This window comes from Microcaecilia unicolor, chromosome 3 (genome assembly GCF_901765095.1).
Source record: "Microcaecilia unicolor chromosome 3, aMicUni1.1, whole genome shotgun sequence".
NCBI classification, from domain to species: Eukaryota; Metazoa; Chordata; class Amphibia; order Gymnophiona; family Siphonopidae; genus Microcaecilia; species Microcaecilia unicolor.
The window spans coordinates 309121089-309136265 of NC_044033.1; the positions used below are offsets into that span (position 1 = coordinate 309121089).

The 15177-nt window shown below is 45.1% G+C and overlaps 1 protein-coding gene across 1 annotated transcript in view; it reads left to right on the plus strand.

The window, feature by feature from the left end:
• Positions 1 to 15177, plus strand: part of RAPGEF3 (Rap guanine nucleotide exchange factor 3) — a 270982-nt gene that overhangs the window by 159620 nt on the left and 96185 nt on the right. Inside the window, exons 5-7 of the mRNA XM_030198304.1 lie at positions 5786 to 5963; positions 10565 to 10649; positions 14602 to 14662. Of these exons, the coding sequence (XP_030054164.1) occupies positions 5786 to 5963; positions 10565 to 10649; positions 14602 to 14662 (324 nt within the window). The remainder of the gene's footprint in view (positions 1 to 5785; positions 5964 to 10564; positions 10650 to 14601; positions 14663 to 15177) is intronic.

Genomic DNA, 15177 nt, shown 5'->3' on the forward strand with positions numbered 1-15177 from the left:
ATTTATGAAGGGAGTTGGTTGTTTAGGATTATTTTAACATATACTGCATTTTTGAAGTAGATTCACTTTTGGCATAATTGTTTTCTGTTATGGTAGCCAGCAATGTTTTTTTTTTTTTGTTTGTTTGTTTAAACTATGCCTTAAGAGTTTGTTTGTGATTTGGGACAGGGTATAGTAGCATTCCTGCGTTACTGTATATGTTTTAACAGTATCCTCATTTGGTTTAAGCTTGGTGATGAGAACTGTTTTTTTTAGGAGTATGTTAACGCACATGTATAATTTTTGATTGTTTCTTAATAGTATATATCTAATTGATTTGATTATTTTTTTTGGGGGGGGGGGCGGTCTTGACAGTTATGCCATTTGTGTTCTTTTTCGAATGTTTTACTGTTTTCATTTCATTCTATCTTTTTCATTACTACTATTTTTTCATATAACACACACATTTGTGCATTCCTTTGGCATGTTGGGTGCCAGAGTCCTGGCTTTATTTGTTTTTATTGGTAACACCACATGTTTACAATAGGTTTTATAGTCCCTCTATGTGTTGGCATTTTTAGTAGTGGTGACCAGTGACTTAGGAAGGGGGGGCGGTGGGGCAGTCCACCCCGGGTGCACGCCGCTGGGGGGGTGTCGGTTCCGCTGGTTCCCTGCTCCCTCTGCCCCGGAACAGGTTACTTCCTGTTACGGGGCAGAGAGAGCAGGGAACCAGCGGAGCCAACGCAGCTCCCAGCGACGTGCACTCGGGGTGGATCGGCGTTCCCACCCGCCCCCTGCTTTTGTATGGCAGTAAGAATGTGCTCCGGGGGGGGGGGGGGGTGCGCCATGCTGCACCCGGGGGGGGGGGGTGCGCAGTGGCAACCCGCCCTGGGTATCAGCCGCCCTCGCTACGGCACTGGTGGTGACTCTTAGGCATTTAGGTATGTTAAATATACATGATGTTGATATTATTTATTTATTTATTGCATTTGTATCCCACATTTTCCCGCCTCTTTGCAGGCTCAATGTGGCTTACAATACATCATGGATAGTGGTAATGATACAAGTATAGACATTTGGTGTTACAGAAGGATTTTGGGTTGAATGGTAGTGGAATACATGATAGCAATATAACATAAGGCATTATTAACATTTCTGGATATATGTGAGAGTTTCACATGTTTTGATCTTTGTGGTATATCTTGTCGAAGAGATGGGTCTTTAGTTGTTATATTATAACTTTGCTATTCAGAACTTTGATTTATGTTTTTATCCCATGCAGTTTTTATTTCACACAGTTCTAAGAGCCAGCGAGCCTGTATGTCATCTTGGGCAGTATAGCAAGTTTTAATAAAGTATAAACGAAGATCAAGTTTGTATTTGTGCTCCTTATTATGTAGATTTTTGCATGAGAAATGTCATCTGATTAAGTTACTCAGATGACATTTCCCATTCCTTTGAGCTTTAGTATTTATTAATTAATTAATTTTTTTTATTCACGTGGAGTATTCTACAACAAGTTTTAATTATTTATTTGTTCCTTTGTATATTTTGAGAAGGATACAGTTTTTAAATATGTTTTGCCCCAAAATGATGTCATTATGGCGCATTATAATAATAGTTAGATCCGATGTGCAACGCATCCTATTTCATTGAGGTGAATGCTGTTTGCTAGTACCCAAGATTGAGAGGTAGGAAATTTCCGCTGTCGCATTTAAGTCCCTGTAGATACTTCAGTGGTTAGGCCCGTGGATTGTTCCATGTAATCTAATTGTATTTTTATTTGTTTATGCTTCAGATTATGAGATTTCCAGTAAATGTTTTAACAGTCTTTAGTTGCCGACAGCTTTTATTGGTAGGTTATGTTACATTCCTTTGTGTATGACCATTACCTTTTACATGATATATACTGCTATTTGTAAAGGTTTCATTTTATGGGTACTCCACATGGATTTTGATTCTTTTCTTTATGATATTCACATCCGTCTTTGAAAGGGAAGGGAAGGGAAAGGGAAAATGGGACTTAATATACCACCTTTCTGAGGTTTTTGCAACTACATTCAAAGCGGTTTACATATATTCAGGTACTTATTTTGTACCAGTTACCTTGAGGTAGATTTTGGAGTGGAATTTTTGGAGCCAGTTTAGATCTCCTATTTGTTTTCTGATTTAGGTGTATTTGGCACAGTGTGTTGATAACTAGACCGCTGTGAGGTCTTCAGGTAAATATAAAGCAGTTTTTGTTATGGTGGTTTCATTCATCATTTTCCATTTCCGTTTTTACTTCCTTTGTGTTCTCATTTTTTCATTGCTTATTTTTATATAGTTTATTTTTTCAGATACAGCACACCCTCTTCCTTTATTTGTCTTGGGCTTGGATCACTCTATAAATCACATCAATTGTAAGATGTTACGTTACCTTGTTGGCACCATGGCTATTGTCACACACGTTTTTTTTTAATTATTCCTTTTTTTTTGGCAACTCTTTTTTTTTAACATATTCCTCAACCAAGAAGAAGCAAAAGAGTATTATTTACAGATTATGAATCATTATGTCTGTGGATTATAATGTGTTCAATTGTTTTTCTACCTATTATTAGCTGTCTCTTTTAGGAACTTTGGTGTTTATAATCTTTTAAATCTTTTAATTTATAATATATTTTTCTAGTTTATGTATTTGTTTTGTAATTGCTTTTAGACTCCTGACGCAGGCCCACTGAGGCCGAAACATGATTCGTGTCGAGTCTATTGACGATCAATAAAGTTTTTGCAGCACCTTTAATGTAGACTTTTTTATTTTTTGGTCACCTCCACTGTTTGTTTTCTTTTATAAAATACACACATACATCACAGCTTTGTTTCTGCTTCACCCAACCATGCCCCCAGGCACACCTACATTCATCACGCGTACACCAATGTGTAATTTTCTGCATGTGAAACAGCATTTACACGTTTATATTGTTACCTCTAGAGAGTCCTGCATCATCACAGACTTGCCTATGATGAGCAGATGAACATGGCTGAATTGTTACAACTGAAATGTGATGCACAAATCCTGTCAATACATGTACACACACATGCTTTTACCCATACATATGCACATACCAACAATGGGGTCAATTCTACAACTGGGCACCTCCATTTAGGTTGCATGATGGGAGCCTGTTATATCACAGTATCTGGGTGTTTGGTTTTTGTTTTATAGAATACTTGCTTAACCAGGTATCGGCACATCTAACATTTACACACTTGCAGACAGTTACAGCAGCCATAGATCTGGCATAACTACGAGCACATAAATATGGCAGAGATGTGCATAGCTTACAGTATCCTGTAAGTTACCTGCATAGGGGGGGGGGGAATTCTATATATGGCACCCAAAAAATCGGCACTGAAATCAGTGCTGACTAACAAGCAGATGATCAAAAGCCCCGCGCTGTTCCAAACAGCGCTCTAAAAATAGCACCGGAATAGTGCGGGGCGTTATTGGACCTATGATTAGAAATAATGACATGCAAATTTAAGCACGCAATTATCTCTGATCATGGGGTAAAAGTGTGGGAGGATGCTCAGGCACAATCCTCCTGCACATGTTTGACAGATCTAGGCTGTCAAAAGCCCAGATCTGTCAAACACAGGACTTGGAGGTCCATGGGACCACCAGACACCAACTACCCCAGCCCCGAGCAAGGAAAAATAGGGGCTGGAGGTCCAGTGGACCTCCGGTCCCCCCGACCCCCCGGACACAGGTTCAGGGAGGGCTGGGGGAGATTCGGTGGGTCTCCAGCACCCTCTAACCCCGCCCCTTCAGCATTTCTAAAAAGTCCCTGGTGGCTCAGTGGGCGACTGATGACCCAACCTGACCACCCCCCCCCCCCTCCCAGTGATAGGGGGGCTGCAGGTCCGGTGGACCTCCGGTCCCCAGACCCTCCTCCCGACACAGTTCAGGGAGGGCTGGAGATCTGGTGGGTCTCCAGCCTCCCCTAACCCCCCTCCCAGGACTAGCAAGGAGTCCCTTGCCCATAACCACACCCATTTTTGCCTGTGTGAATTAGAAATTCGGCACACATTGTTACAGAATACACTTAGTGATTTGTGCACCTAAATTCTAATCAGTGCCAATTAATGCTCATTATTGCTTGTTAAATGCGGTTATCAGCACTCATTAGCTTGTTAAGGGGCCCTTTTACCAAGCTGTGGTAAAAAGAGCCCTGCGCTGGTGGTGGGGGCCATTTTTCCTGCGTGCAAGGGCCCTTTTTACTACAGCAAGTATAAAAGCCCCCAGCACACATGGCCATGCGGTAACAGAACTCTTACCACATGGCTATGCGATTGGGAGCCCTTACTGCCACCCATTGAGGTGGCGATAAGGGCTTCCCTGCTATCCCAGCAGTAATGAGCAGCACACGTCAATGCCCAATTATCGCCGGGTTACCGCCGCACAAGCCATTTCCAGGGGTTTTCTTTTTTCCTCCGGAAATGGCGCATGCTCGGGGTGGGATTATCACTGGCGGCCACATTGGGCCGGCAGCAGTCCCAAAAGAGCGAGCGGTAAGCCCGCATTGGGCTTACCGCTGCTCTGTAAAAGGGCCCCTAACCTTGTTAAGTTATGCACATTATTATAGATTCAATGCTGATTTTGGTGCGGATCTGTAGGCGCACAATATAGAATCCAGATAATAAGGGGGAGCCCCACCCATGTCCTGCCCACTTATATGCGCCCCTAGCAATTACACATTATGTAAGTTAGACATACTATTACAGAATAGTGTCTAGGATAGAGCTTCCCAAGCTGTGGGTTGGGACCCAGTGGCGTAGCGAGGGCGGCTGCCACCCGGGGCGGTTCGCCATGACACCCCCCCCCCCCTTGGCGCATCACCCAACCCCCCCCCCTCGGCGCATCAACCCCCCCCCCCGGCTCATCACCCAAGCCCCCCCCTGAGTGCATTCTTGCCTGCTGTGTGCACGCCTCTGGGGGGGGGGGGGTGTCGGTTCCGCTGGTTCCCTGTTCCCTCTGCCCTGGAACAAGAAGTAACCTGTTCCGGGGCGGAGGGAGCAGGGAACCAGTGGAGCCGACACCCCCCCAGCGGCGTGCACCCGGGGCATACCGCCCCCACCGCCCCGCCCTTGCTACGCCACTGTTGGGATCCCGAATGGGGGGGGGGGGGTCACAAAATTTGCATTTTGGGGTCACAGCCTTTGTGGGCTCTCCATAAGTGCATCACCTTTTTGTGGCTCTGGAGAATCATGATAACACAATTTTATTTGGCCACCATCATGAGGTTACAGCCACAAAAAGATTGATAAGAACTGCCTAGGAACTCTGCTTGCACTTGTTGAAAACGGTAACGGAATTCAAACATGCGTGGGATAAACATAAAGGAATCCTGTTCAGAAGGAAGAGATCCTCAGAAGCTTAGCCGAGATTGGGTGGCAGAGCCGGTGGGGGGAGGCGGGGCTGGTGGTTGGGAGGCAGGGCTAGTACTGGGCAGACTTATACGGTCTGTGCCCTGACAATGGCAGATACAAATCAAGGTAAGGTATACACAAAAAGTAGCACATATGAGTTTATCTTGTTGGGCAGACTGGATGGACCGTCTTTTTCTGCCGTCATCTACTATGTTACTATGTTGTGCGGGTAAATTTTCACTTACATACATAAGTGATAGTATGCTAGACATTTGTGCACACAAGGGGCATGTAAACGCATTCACCTAGTTCATAGAATTGCCCTTCACATACCCATACAGGACGTGTCTCTACAGAATAGGAGCTAACTCTGGTGTTACCTTTCTTCATGTTATAGTGAGGCAGGAGCTGAATTTTCAGGACAAGGATTCACAGTTTTACCGCTTCCTTGGGGCAGAGCTGCTGACAGAGCGGACAGCTCATGGGAGGGAGTCGGAAGAGGAGCTGCAGGAGTCACTGGCGTTCCTGGCCTTACTGGGACCTGACGCTTTGCTTACCATGATACTGCGCAAACCGTAAGTGTGGTACTTCGACGGTCGGTCAGTCACATTGCTCAGATCAGCTTCACTGACTGTGACAGAATAGAGGCTTTCAACCTTTTCAAAAATGTGTACCTCTTCTGTCTCAGAGCTTCAGCTGATGTGGCTGCATAGCCTTAAGGCCAGTCCTGTATATTTCAATAACTGCTGAAAGTAAGCTGGTTGTAAAGCGTATGCCAGACCATTACACAGAGGCACATTTTCTTGGCTAAGTCCAACAAAAATCAACTCTTCTCCCAGCCCCAGGAATCACAGGCTATGTGGATTCCTTTTGTACCTCCTGCTTTCCTCACTTGCCTTATGTGCAGTGTGCACAGCCACTTGCTGAAGGCTGCACATGATCCAGAGACAACAGTGAGATCCACGTGGACAGACAGACCCATAGATGCTCTTCCTTAGTGAAACGTGCCTAAAATATGTTTTCCTTCCTTTGTTCGAAGATATTTTCCATTATAATGTTTAACAATCTTTTCTATTGTCTGTCTTCTAAATACTGTAACAGGTTTTTTTTTTTCCATTTTACCTTTCCTTATATCTATTGTAGCCAGACATGACATTTTGGGTGGGTCCAAAGCTAATATGGGTGGGCACTAGGCTTATAGGTGTGAGTAGTGTTTCTTAGGATACTCCTAAATAAAGCCTTAGAGTGCACTTGATGATGAATTTCTAAATAAATAATCTTCCCGACAGCTGTCCTGCATCAACATAAACCACATACATACTTAATGAAAGCGCTGACATTTTTAAATATAGTTACATTATCCCATATCTTAAATTTAACCAGACATAAGTCTACTATAATGGTAAACATTTCAACACAGCTCTTGCAAAATAATTACAGCAAGGGCATATATCCTTCAAACTTTGCTTCATAAAATCAGTCCTTCCCTAACCCGCATCCATCCCTGTAGCCCGGCATCAGCCCTTTCCTTTCCTTCTCTATCCCCAATCCATCCCTGAAGCCCAGCATCAGCCCAGTCCTTCCATACCCACCCGCCGCTCCCTGTAGTGTAGCATCAGCCCTGCCCTACCTCTCCCCCATAGTCTGACATCAGCCCTACCCTTCCCCACTCCCTTCACCCCACAGAAGCACTCCAGCATAAAATATGAAACCTTCTTTTTAACATCCTGCACACTGCAGAACCCATCCTCACCCCAAACCCCAACATGAAAAAATATATATATTTTTAAATTTGGGCACTGCAAAGCCCATACCCCCACCTAGAAACCCACCAGCATTACACAAAACTTTTTTTTTTAACCTGGGCATGAGTTTCTGCTTCCCCTGATGAGGCCATGATCACTGTGCAGATAGTGTGCATGTGATGCTACTGTGCAGAGAGCTGGAGAGGAGACCCATGCAGGCTTCTGCAGTGCCTGTTGGCCATGGGGGAGTGGGGCTGCTGAATGCCCAGATTTCTCCTGCACCGCTCAACTCCCCACAGGTTTTCTCTGGGTTGGGTCTTAGAGCTCAGTACTCTGCTAAGGGTGCAAAGGCTGGAGGGAGACCCAAGCCGTGGCAGACTGGTGCACGTGGGGTGGGCTGTGGGGTCACTGAGCAGGCCTTGTCAGCGAGGAGCAGCAGCAGAATCAGCCACAGGGATTCAGAGGCAGAGCCTGCAGAGGTATGCTGCATCAGCCGCCAGAGCAGATCCCTGCCCCGGTGCCCAGGGTTGCCAGGTAGAAATTTTTTTTCCAGCCCAATCCGGGCCAGAAACCAGCCCAAAACCCGCCCAAACACAAACCCCGCCCCTGACACCCCCACCCCCGCGTCACCGGCCCCGCCCCCGCCGTCACCGGCCCCGCCTCCCACGTCATCGGGCCCGCCTCCCCGTCATCAGCCCCGCCTCCCACGTCATCGGGCCCGCCTCCCCGTCATCAGCCCCACCTCCCCGTCATCGGCCCCGCCTCCCACGTCATCGGCCCCGCCTTCCACGTCATCGGCCCCGCCCAAAACGTCACTAACCCCGCCCAAAAACGTCACTAACCCCGCCCCCCGCGGCCGAAAAAAATCAAAAAGCCGCCCAAAAAGCCGCCCGGAAGCCTAAAAAACCGCCCAAAAAACCGCAACCCGCCGCGGGCAAAAATTTCCCGCGGCGGGGCGCGGAAAACCGCCCAATTGGGCGGTAAAACCGCCCACCTGGCAACACTGCCGGTGCCCGAGTCTCGACTGACTCCTAGTCCTAAGCAGCAACACAAGGCAGGCAGGAGGGCTGCTGTGCTACTTGCTTACTGGGCTCGGAGGCTGCCTTGTTGCATGACTGCACATGGTTGAATGTGGCTGTGCAGAGTCACAGAGACTGAATATGTATGAGATAAATTTGCTTGCACTATCTCCATTGTATGCAAAGCTATCTCATGCCTATTCATCCTGGACATACTGAAAACCTGATTGGCTGGGTGTTTCCCGAGGACTGGGTTGAGAACCCCTGATCTAATCTAATTATTCCACTGAGCATATATAAAAGCAGTTTTTAAGTGAATAAGTATAGCTTACCTTCCCTTATTCCTAACTCATAAGCCCATTCATGCTTTAAAGAGTAAATAAAGATGTATGGAATAGCCAGCTATTCAGACCTTTTCAGAGGGAGTGGAGGAGTAGCCTAGTGGTTAGTGCAGCAGACTTTGATCTTGGGGAACTCCGTTCAAGTCCCCCCCCCCCCCCACAGCTCCTTGTGACTCTGGGCAAGTCACTTAACCCTCCATTGCCCCCCCCCCCCCCGTACAAATAAGTACCTGTATATACTATGTAAACCACTTTGAATGTAGTTGCAAAAACCACAGAAAGGAAGTATATCAAGTCCCATTCTTCCCCCCTCCCCTTAAGTTCTCTGTGAGGTAGTAAGACATTACAGGGCCCTGTCCTATTAATGTCCTCTGCATAGAAGAACAGATTTGTAGCCTAATTTAGCAGAGTATTACTGTCTCCTTGAGATGTGAATGACAAGAAAATGGCTCAGATAAACTGGTCTAATATTTTTATTGGAGAAGGACCCAACTTGGCCAAGTTTCAACAATAAAACCTTCATCAAGAGTCATCAGATTCTTCAGTAGTAAATGCAATAGACACATGATAGGACACAATCATCCGTGAATGCAGTAACACTGTTTGCACAGAGACAAATGTGCAACCAGTGTTAATGCTATGTTATGTTATGTCATGTTATGTTATGTTTTCAGTCTTATAACCCGCCAAATCTCCCAAAGGAATTCAAGGCGAGGTAACAAAAGAATTAAACTGAAACATAAATCAGGATATAACAAAAAACAAACAATTACACATTATTTTTAAAAAAGGCAATATATATCAATTTTTTAAATTAGAAAAAAGATATGATTTGAAGGCTTTCCAAAACGCAAAAAGATTGGTTATAGAATGTAACTGTACTGGTAAACCATTCCACAGACGAGTAACAGAAAACAAAAAATCAGTTGGAAAATAATGCTTTAAGGCAAATAAATTTTACAGATGGAAGTGCCAAAAGCAAGAAATTATATGATCTCGATGGAAGTAAAGGTTTTTAAAATCTTAAAACCATCCAAAAAATCTGCAGAACAGGTACCATATAATAATTTAAAAACAAGACATAATACTTTGAAATGAATTCCAGCTCGAACCTGTAACCAATGTAACTTGGCCAACAGAGGAGAACCACTCTTAAATTTTGAACAATGAAAAATCATTCTAGCTGCTGAATTTTGAATCATCTGAAGTTTAGACAATTGTTTAACCGTTAGTCCCAAATACAGAATTACCATAATCTAGTAGTGAACGAATTGACAACTGAACAATAATGCATTCACAGATGATTGTGTCCTAATGTGTGTCCATTTTTGTTTTTACTATTGAAGAACCTGATGACCCCTGATGAAGGCTTTATTGTCGAAACTTGGCCAAGTCAGGTCCTTCTTCAGTAAAAATATTAAACTTGCATCATTGGTTGTTCCTCATTCCTGGACCACCTGTGCTGTCTTTGTGTCTGTTACTGGTTCCGCAAAGGTCGCATTCCTGTTTTTTCTGGTCAGATATCTGGTTTCTGTCCAAGTAAAATGTTAAAAAACAAAGGGGCTGATATTCAAAGTGATTTAACCGGCCAGAAACGGCTCTTGATTGGTTAAATTGTCTGTTCGGGGCTAACCAGTCATTTTCAACCCTGATTAACGCTGAAAATGTTCTGTTAGCACAAAAAGCAAATCCAGCTATTTTGCGGGTGTTCCAAGGGTGGAGCCAGCACTTGACCAGTTAAGTGCCAATATTCACCTTAATCCTAATCGGTAGGACATGCATAGTGTGTATATTTTATAACTTACATATGTACTTCGTGACTTAACCCAAACTCCTCCCCCCAAAACACTTAATTGTGGGTCACATAAAAATCTGGCTTCTTGCCCCTCTGTGTACATATGTGGGGTAATTTTGTAGAAGGCTGTTTAGGCACATGCAATAGGATTTGTGCATTAAAACTCCTTTAAAATTACCTCTGGAAGCACTTTTTCCATCTGCAGCCAGAAGGTTTTCTGTTCCATCCCTCTGAGTATTGCTCAGTAACTGTGCCTTTCTTGTTTCTTCTCCTTAGCCCCTCCCAGCGCACGGAGGAGGAGCGGGAAGTCATATTCGAAGAGCTGCTGCATATCAAGGCAGTGTCACACCTCTCAAACTCAGTGAGTGCCTTTTAGGATTGTAAAAACCCGGAACAACCACCAAACGGGGAATATTATTTACAAAGTGCCACTCATGTACTCAGCACTGTACAGCCCTTGAGCAACAGGATTTCTAAAAATGCCCTCAGTGCCCTACTGCTATTTTCAAGCAGTGCATCTGTGGCAGAGGAATGAATACAAAGAGATGGATTGTCAAAGCAGATTAGCCAACCAGCCCAGACATTAAAAATCCCATCTCTCGTAGGCCCCGATGCTCAGAACCTAGCACCAGTACTAATCAGCGCAGAATGTTCAGAGGACTTTAGAGCAGGAAACAACATGCGTGCCAAAGATGGCCGCAAATTGTATTCAAATATAGACAAATGGATATTAATGAGGTCGTTTGCTATTCCCTCCTAATACTCAGAGTATGGCACACAAACAAACCCTGCTCTTACAGCTGGAAACCGACCATCAGCTCGGAACTGGTGTTGGGGGGTGTGTGTTGAAGAGAGGATTTATTGTGATTTTCTCTTTAAAATCTTCCAGTTTTCTTCTGTTTTGGAAGTGGAAGGAAGCCCGTGCAAGCCTCTAAGCACCAGTAGAAAGAAACTAATGCGTGCAATTCTGAGCCAACCCACAAGTGAAAGCACACATCGGCGCCTATTTTCTGCATTTAAATTTAAGCCTTTCAAGTGAAAAACAATTTGAAAGGCTTATATTTAAAGGCACAGAAGAACAGTGCCGATGTGTGCTTCACTTCAGGGTTTGCCTGGTGCATGTGCACAAGAACTGCGTTTAGCACAAAATTCTTATGAACATGTGCCAGTCATGCTCCCCCCCCCCTTTATTTTCAGTCTCATAGCACACATATAATTTGAATGCCATTAGCTCTGAGCATTGGAGGGCTCTGTTTCTGCTCTGTTCCTGCAGTATGGGGTGGGGACTGTTCTTTAGCACTGGGGCTTTGAGCATCAGGGCCTCTGTGACTCTTTCACTAAAATTCGGTGAAATCTGGGCTTAACATGTTTTCATTCAGGACTTTCCCACGTGCTAAGCCCAGATTTAGCATGGCAGTTTTTAAGGGATTTTTAAAAAATGATTTGCAGGTATAGTCTTATGTCTATTTCTTTCTATATTGCCTTTTCTTTTCCTATGTGATTGGAAAGGAAGTTAAAAATTGCTAATAAAAACAAAAAAAATATTTGCGGTAGTGGACTAAGGTTCCCATGCGAGACCTGCACAAATTTAGCATGGGAGCATTTACCACCTCCTATTTAGGGAGTGCTAAGTGCTCCCCTGTTAAATCTGTATTATCCACTTAGCACATGTTAAGTGGATAACGCAGGAATGTCCACTCTCTGCCCATGACATGCCCTTTACAAAATATATATATATATATATTTAAAAAAGTAACGTGTTTTGCAGTAGCCCATTCTCACGCACTAACCCTAAATTGAAGGCATAGCTCCCTTTAGTAAAAGGGCCATTAAGTTTAGCCGTCTAACTTGGATCAGCTACTTGACAGTCTCAAATCGCAGCAACTAGGCTCAGCTCCCAAGGTTGGTGTATTTATTTGTTTATTTATATTAATGGAATTTATAACCTACCTGTTGCAAATCTAAGTGGGTTACAGCACACATAATCTAAAATCAGGGCAGCCGAGAGGGGGGCAGTGGGGGGCAAGATTCCCAGGGCCCGGCCTCCAAGGAAGGTATGGCGCCAGAAGTTTCTACTCTCTCGGTCTGTCTCTCTCCTTCTCCTACTGTATGTGTCAGGACCCGGGTGATTGTGTTAACAGGATAACCTGGGTCCCAGCCAGTGGTGTGCTGGAGCAGGCTCTCACAGGCTCGCAAGAGCTGGTTGTTAAGTTTTTAAGAATTTTGGGAGCTGGTTGTTAAAGTAGGGCCCTCCATGGCTACTTTAAGAACTGGCTCCCAAAATGTGCTGCTGAATTCTCTTTTACTTTGCTGGTGGGGATGCTGAGCCCTGCCAGCCAAGTAAATAGACTACTGCTGCTCCCTGCTCCTTGTTTCCAGCTCTGGGCAGCAGGCTGAGACTTCTCGAGCATGTGAGAGAAGTTCCAGCATGCTGCTCAGAGCAAGACGTTGGGAGTGGTGGCAGTCCATTTATTGGCTGCCAGCAAAGGTATGCCTAGCGTGCCCGCACGAAGGGAGGGAGGAGAGAGAGGCAAGTGATTCCCATGTGGAAAATGTGAGGTGCGCTCAGGACCCCTTTTACCACATTACCTGCCAAATGGCTTCCATCAAAGGAGCCAACTTTTCAAAATTATTGGGGGTGCTAAGCCCAATGGAAATAACTCCTCCCTGGACATATACAAGGAATTTTCTCAATATTGGGGGTGCTCAAGCACCCACAGCACCCACAGAGTCGGCTCCAATGGCTTCCATGCTCACTCTCTGCCTATGCTATGCCATCTGACACAAAAAGCACTTAGGGCTCCTTTTAACACATGCGACCAGCTTTTCCTACCTGAGCACACAGCTTTGAAATGCACTACCAACAAAATTGAAAACAATCAACGAAATAACTAACTTCCGCAAATCTCAGAAAACCTATCTCTTCAACAAGGCCTACCACGAGAACCCGTAACTTAACTATAACACTTCACCACTCCACCCCAACTCTGAATGACGTCTTTCTATAACTGTTTGCTTAGTTCTTCTCTGTCATCCTTGATCTGTTTTAACACCAATTGTATCTTTTACCCTGTAATGGTGATGCCATAACAGATCTTTGTAAGCCACATTGAGCCTGCAAATAGGTGGGAAAATGTGGGATACAAGTGCAATAAATAAATAAATAAATAAAAAAACACTAAGCGGCAGTAAGCCCAATGCAGGCTTACCACTTGCTATACAAGAAGTACCACTGAGCTACCGCAGCAGCCCAGCGGTACTTCCCACCCCTAGTGCAACGTCATTTCAGGTGCTACAAAAATGTAGGTTTTTTTTGTAGCGCCGAAGTGTACCCGGCGGTAATCGGGCAGTGCTGCGCGCTGCCTGGTTACCACCGGGTTAATGCAGGAGCCCTTACTGTCACCTCAATGGGTGGCGGTAAGGGCTCCCCCTTCCTCAAAATAGCCACGTGGCAAGTGCCTTTCCTGCAGGAAGACAAGACTTCTCTTTTACCGGCTGCGGTAAAAGGGGGCCTCGGCACAAGTGTTAGAAACACGCGCCAATGCCAGTACTGGGCCCCTTTTGCCGCAGCTTGGAAAAAGGGGTCCTTAATGCGTGGTTTACCATGTTTCATCTGTAAAAAATATCACAAATCCCCTTAATGCGAGTGCGCTAGCAGTTACCATGTGGTCAGCTGTGCAGTTAAGTGCTTAGTGCGGTTCAGTAAAAGGGCTCCTAAGTTTTCAGTGATCTTAGGTACTCTAGGTCGGTGGTTTCCGCAGACACTATTCCAATTCCATAGCATTATTTGAGAGGCACAAAAATCTCTTTTATTTACATAGTAACATAGTAGATGACGGCAGAAAAAGACCTGCACAGTCCACCCAGTCTGCCCAACAATATAAACTCACGTGTCATTTTTTGTGTATATACCTTACCTTGATTTGTACCTGTCTTTTTCAGGGCACAGACCGTATAAGTCTGCCCAGCACTATCCCCTCCTCCCAACCACCCGCCCCACCTCCCACCACCGGCTCTGGCAAAGACCGTATAAGTCTACCCAGCACTATCCCCACCTCCCAACCACCAGGCCTGCCTCCCACTGCTGGCTAAGCTTCTCTTTTATTTCTGTGCTGAAATAGCATTACTTCGGCACTGTGGTATTCATGAGGATTCCATAGAAACCAAGTGCAGGTTTTATTGATGCTTGGCAGTGAGAGGTTAAATGAGGCCTAGGTTAGCTGAAAATACAGCTGGCACATCTGGCTTGCACCTGCCAGAGGGGTGCTTGGTCCTTCCTTGATCTGCTAATGGAATGTCTCTTTCATTCTCAGGTGAAGCGGGAACTTGCCTCTGTGCTGGTGTTTGAATCCCACGCCAAGGCAGGAACTGTGCGTAAGTATCCATGGACTTCACTCTTCAAGGCAAGGATGTACCTTACTTGTCTTAAAGGTTTAAGGAAGATGATTGCTTTTGTTTGCAACATTTCATGAAATATTATAAAAAATAAAAGTCTGTAAGACAGACTTGCAGGCAGAGGTGCAAATTCTCCCACCCTGCCCTGTTTCAATTCTGCTTCTTTGAGGTGATAGGGCTTTTGGTGAGGGGTAGGAGAGGAGTCTTCAGCTTAGGAGTGAAACTTCCACTCTTATAATCAAATTGCCCACTGTATAGAGTCAGTTGGAAGGGCTTTTTTTGAGGGAGTACTTGGGGGTACTGAGTACCGGCACCTTTTCCATTGTCTGCTAAAATTGACCCATGGTCCCCAAGTTTTAATGAAAGAGCTCAGGCTCTACACACCAATTCTGCCTTGTCATAGATTCTGTGACTGGTTGCAGGGGGCCTGGCTATTGTGGGGTGGGTCCCTCAGTGATCACCCCACCCCTGAAGGATGGCCTAGCATTTGAGTA